At 45.2% G+C, this 5,310-nt stretch overlaps 1 protein-coding gene across 1 annotated transcript; it reads left to right on the top strand.

The window, feature by feature from the left end:
• Positions 1-420: 420 nt before the first annotated feature.
• On the top strand, positions 421-5,012 carry LOC120670397 (monocopper oxidase-like protein SKU5). Its single transcript, XM_039950482.1, has 9 exons — positions 421-756; positions 1,343-1,452; positions 1,557-1,827; positions 1,931-2,069; positions 2,439-2,805; positions 3,495-3,860; positions 3,946-4,024; positions 4,226-4,428; positions 4,520-5,012. The coding sequence occupies exons 1-9, from the start codon at positions 628-630 to the stop codon at positions 4,623-4,625; spliced, it is 1,770 nt and encodes a 589-aa protein (XP_039806416.1). The 5' UTR covers positions 421-627; the 3' UTR covers positions 4,626-5,012.
• The last annotated feature ends 298 nt before the right edge of the window (positions 5,013-5,310 follow it).

Below are 5,310 nucleotides of genomic sequence, written 5' to 3'. Positions count from 1 at the left end.
CCCCTAGTGGTGCGGTCTGTGGCCCCCGCCGCCCCTCAGCTGGGTGTGAACTGTCCCCACCTCAGGCTCAGGCACAGCCGCCACCCAACGGAAAGGAAAGGAAAGGAAAGAAAAGGCGTTTAGTTGGCCAACTTTTTCAAATTTTCTATCACATCGAAATCACATCGAAATATTAAATATAACAAATGATCCATGCGTAGAATACTAAATGTAGATAAATAAAAAAACTAATTGCATTGTTTTGATGTACGTTGCGAGACGAATCTTTTGAGCCTAGTTAGCCTATGATAAGACAATATTTACCACCTACAAACAAAAAATAAAAAATACTATAATACTTTTCACAAACACTTTTCACATTTTTTTTTGAAACTAAACACAGCCAAACCCTCCCGGCCTCCCCGCTCCCCTGCTTGCCTGTTCACACTAGTCACGCACGCGCTGCTCGCCTGCTCCTCCCCTCCTCTCCCTTCATCCCCAGCACGCTGCACGCAGCACCCCGCCCCACTGCTAAGAGCCAGCCAGCCCACCGGAGCCGAGTACACACAGGGACCAAAAAGGAGGGAGGGATCTCCGTCTCCCTCTTCGCCCCCTAGCTCCCAAGCCATTGCCAACGCTGCAAGAGCAATGGCGGCCCTGGCGCCGCTCCTCGCCGTCGCCTTCCTGGCCGCCGCCGCGCACGCCGCCGACCCCTTCGCCTTCTTCGACTGGGACGTCACCTACATGGCTGCCTCCCCGCTCGGCGTCCCGCAGCAGGTCGGCGCTTCGCTTCCCATCTCTCTCCCTCCCCCATTCCAGTTTTTCCCCTCCTGCCTAGTACTACAAGCACGAGGCGCATCTCATCCCAGGCAGCACAAAGCTTACGGTTTTATTTCGTATATTCTCGTCCCTGGTTGTAGGGACGGGGAAAGATTCATTCTTGGATGTCTGAATCTCCACTGACTCCTGCCTCAGAGTTGCCTTCAGCATTCCATTTTCCACGCCGTCTTTCTCCTCCATGGATGCGTTCCTTGCAGTCAGGAATTAACACTTGCTTTTGCTACGTACTGGCGCAAACAGGATTTTTTTTGTTTTTCTTTTAAAAAATAAATCTGTGAAGAGTTCAGACATGGACGGTCTCTCGGTTGAACCCCTTTGGCGGGCCGGTTCAAGCGAATTCCTACCTCGATAGGCGATAGCTTCGATTTGTATTTTTCTTTAGCAACTACTCACGCTTCCTTAGGCACTTATTCGTTCAGATCTCCTGTGCCCCACCCTCCTCGTCGCATATGCTTCCCGATGTAATGTGCTCCCTCCTCGCTAGCGCTTGCCTGTAAACCTCCCTGTTCGTATCTTGTTTCAGGTGATTGCAGTCAACAAGCAGTTCCCTGGCCCTGTCATGAATGTCACCACCAACTACAATGTCGTCGTCAATGTGCTCAACAGCTTGGATGAGCCACTGCTCATCACATGGTGACCACCCTTGTGCATTTTCATCTTTACGCCTATTGTGGGCCTGTTTCATTTTCTTGACTCCCAAACGCGTGCCATATTAATTGCTCTCTTATTTCAATCAGGGATGGGATCCAGCACCGCAAGAATTGCTGGCAGGATGGGGTTCTCGGCACAACCTGCCCCATACCGCCAGGTTGGAACTGGACCTACAATTTCCAAGTCAAGGATCAGATTGGGAGCTTCTTCTACTTTCCATCCCTTGGTATGCAGCGTGCCGCTGGGGGTTTCGGAGGTATCACCGTCAACAACCGTGCAGTGATCTCGGTCCCATTCGACACACCAGATGGGGACATCACGTTATTCATCGGGGACTGGTACAAGAAGAACCACACGGTATGTGGAAAACCACATGCTTGCTTTACTGTGCAGGCTTCATCACTTGATTATTTTTTCCAGTAATCATGGGTATTCATGGTCATTACCATTTTTCCTATAGCACCTGAGGAAGATGCTTGATGATGGAAAGGAGTTGGGGATGCCAGACGGTGTGTTGATGAATGGCAAGGGGCCATATAGGTACAATGACTCCCTCGTCCCGGATGGCATTGAGTACGAGACTATCAAAGTTGAGCCAGGTGATTCTTTTTTCCCCCTTTCATCAATCATCATAATAGGTTGTTGCATTAAACCTGCATGAGTTCTGTCACTTATGTGTTCTACTGAGCTCCATGTTATTGTTAACAGAAAAAAAAATCCCGAAAAGTTTATCTCTCTGCTTTTGCTTCCCATGTTTTTTGAATCCCTAAAGACTAAGCCATCTCTCCATGGTTGCATCACCTGTCTTTAAATATTAGCACCAAATTGCACACCATGTTTTTCCATGGAAATTCGATGAATGAAGGTGATGGTTCATTATCTCTCTCTCTGACGAGGCCAAGTAATGTTTGCTTGGTTAACTATTGTTACATTGCTGTATTTTGATAGCTTCTTCTACTCCTCAACAGGAAAAACATACCGATTCCGTGTCCATAATGTGGGTGTCTCTACAAGCTTGAACTTCAGGATTCAGAACCACAACCTGGCCCTTGTTGAAACAGAAGGTTCATACACAATGAAGCAGAATTTCACAAATCTTGACATCCATGTGGGCCAGTCTTACTCTTTCTTGGTTACAATGGATCAAAATGCAAGCAGTGATTATTACATTGTGGCCAGTGCTAGGTTTGTGAATGAATCCCTCTGGACCAGAGTTACTGGTGTTGCAATTTTGCAATATTCAAATTCAAAGGGCAAAGCATCTGGTCCTCTTCCTGATCCCCCAAATGATGAGTATGACAAAACTTTCTCGATGAACCAGGCACGGTCAATCAGGTGTGTATAAAATAATCAATCCTTCTTGGTTACTGACCGTCCAAATGATCGCTGGCTTAATTTTCTCTCACGTAATCCTAGTTTCTATTTTAACTTGCGATGACCATAGAAATATCTGACCTATCATGTGCTGTTACTTCGCAAGTCTTTTCTATATCCACTGCTATCTAACTTCCTTATGTAGTGCACAGTAATATAGTTTTGTTTTTAAGAAAATGAAGGCATCTCCAGCCTCTGCAAAGTGCACACAACCGTGCTCTCTTTTTTTTTCTCTTCCACACCTTTCGATGGCCTTTTGGCCCCTGTCAATGTAGCTTGAGTACATTTATTGGTCGTTTGTTGGTCTCCAAGAGATTTTGCCCAGATATGGTTTACTGTCTGTTTCTGTGGCAAAACCATTTTTAGTAAAATGCATGCATCCTTTTTTCACAACTCAAAACTTTTGGCAGTGTACTCATCTGGGGATTTTTCTGTACAAATATTAGTCCTCATGCTCTAGCAGGCTACATTGTTAGTAACTTCACAGTTTGTTATCAATAGCAATAGTGACTTAAGCTTCTTTGCCATTAGTTTTGTCTCTAGCATTACCAATCAATACACTGTCTACGCAAGCTTTTATGCACATGCAATAGCTCTGGATGATCTGTGCATCCATATCTTGGTCTATAAAAAAACCGTTCTTCTTCCAGGATGAATGTGAGCACTGGTGCTGCTCGTCCGAATCCTCAGGGTTCATTTCACTATGGCTCTATCAATGTGAGCCAGGTTTACAAGCTGAGGAATGAACCACCTGTTATCATCAATGGGAAAAAACGGACTACACTGAGTGGTATCTCTTATTCCCCACCTGATACTCCTCTGAGATTGGCAGATCTCTATGACAAGAAAGGAATCTACACACTTGACTTCCCTACAATGCCAATTGATGGGCCACCAGTTATCAGAACATCTGTCATTAACTCCACATACAAGAACTTTTTGGAAATTGTATTTCAGAACAATGACACAATTGTCCAGACCTACCATATCGATGGATATGCGTTCTGGGTTGTAGGGTGAGCACAGCTTCCAGAACTCATTTCCTTTGCTGACACATTTGCATGGCTCCTGTATACTGAGTCATTTGCATATTGCCAACAGAATGGACTATGGTGAGTGGACTGAGAATAGCCGTGGGACTTACAACAAGTGGGATGGTGTTTCTCGTTGCACAACTCAGGTAACGATTGTAGGATAAGTATGATTTGTCTTTGTGAGTCCTATTGTATTCCTGGGTGGTAATGTTCATACCCTTGTGGATAAAAATCTGTTACTTCTACACTACAATAAAGAGACATATGCACCTGTGTAGATATGATTGCTGAAGGTGTTGATGCTTGCAGCAGTTTATTGATATTACTACCGCACATTGGCACTGTAGGTGTTTCCTGGAGCATGGACTGCTGTGATGCTGTCACTTGACAGTCCAGGTTTCTGGAATGTGCGCACAGAAAATCTGGACACATGGTATCTGGGTCAGGAGACTTACATCAGAGTGGTGGATCCAGATGGAGGCTATAATGTTACTGAGATGGTGGCTCCAGATAACATGCTCTACTGTGGCCTCCTCAGGGATAAGCAGAAGTATGCTATTTGGTCACACCCAACTGTAGAATGTAGATAGTAGATTCCTGTTCGTATAACTAATGCCTTAACTGTTTTTCTTTGTACCCAGGGCTCAGAAGCCTCATGGTTCATCGAGTTCAGCAGCTGCAGTGAAACTGAACAACTATCTGCTCGTGGTTTTGGTCCCTTTGTTAGCCTTGGCATTGGGCCATTGACAGAAATTGCCAGCTTGTGCTCAGCTGCTGTTTGCAGATTTTGAGTTTGATAGAATTGAAGTAGGTTCGACTCGATTTGTAGGCTGCATTCATGATTTGTGTGGAAACAGAAATGGCGGCATTGTGCATCTTGAACAACGAGAGTTGTGTAGTAGTAGCAAAACAATTGCATTGCATTACATTGAGCCTGTCGGCAGTCGGCACCCGCAAGAAAGGAGTGCTGTGTTGCCTGAGATGTTTTAATTGCTTTGTGGAGTGTTGGATATTGCCATCCACTTTGCAGGCAAAGTGTGTTATTTTTAGTGCCATGTGAATCTGAGGATCAGTGTGTGGAACTGAAAAGATCTTGTCCTAAGCCAGTGGCATCGCATCACATGTCTTGTTTCATTGGCTTCAAACTGGTGCTTTTTTACTACTGGGATTGGTAGAATTTTTCCTTGTCGATCAACTTTGCCACAGGATACAACTGTACATGTGGTGGACCGTTAGTCGACGCGGCATGATTTAGCTTGACTTGCTTTCTTGCTGTTTACCGGCCTGGAGCGCTTAAAGCAGTGATGACTGATGAGTGGTCATAGGAACATGCTTGATCGCTATGATTAGCAGGATAAATGTATGAAAGCTTGCAGGGATTTGAATGGACCAACCGGTTGGTAGGTTGAAACTGTTCGGATGAATTGAAAAC

This window comes from Panicum virgatum, chromosome 4N (assembly GCF_016808335.1).
Source record: "Panicum virgatum strain AP13 chromosome 4N, P.virgatum_v5, whole genome shotgun sequence".
Classification (NCBI taxonomy): Eukaryota; Viridiplantae; Streptophyta; class Magnoliopsida; order Poales; family Poaceae; genus Panicum; species Panicum virgatum.
Note: the sequence above shows the minus strand (reverse complement) of the source record. Positions and strands in the feature narration are given on the sequence as shown.

Coding starts and splice junctions, on each gene's coding strand:
- LOC120670397 (XM_039950482.1), top strand. CDS start 628: ATGGCGGCCCTGGCGCCGCTCCTCGCCGTCGCCTTCCTGGCCGCCGCC. Junction 2,806..3,494: donor AACCAGGCACGGTCAATCAG/GTGTGTATAAAA, acceptor TTCTTCTTCCAG/GATGAATGTGAGCACTGGTG. Junction 3,861..3,945: donor TATGCGTTCTGGGTTGTAGG/GTGAGCACAGCT, acceptor TATTGCCAACAG/AATGGACTATGGTGAGTGGA.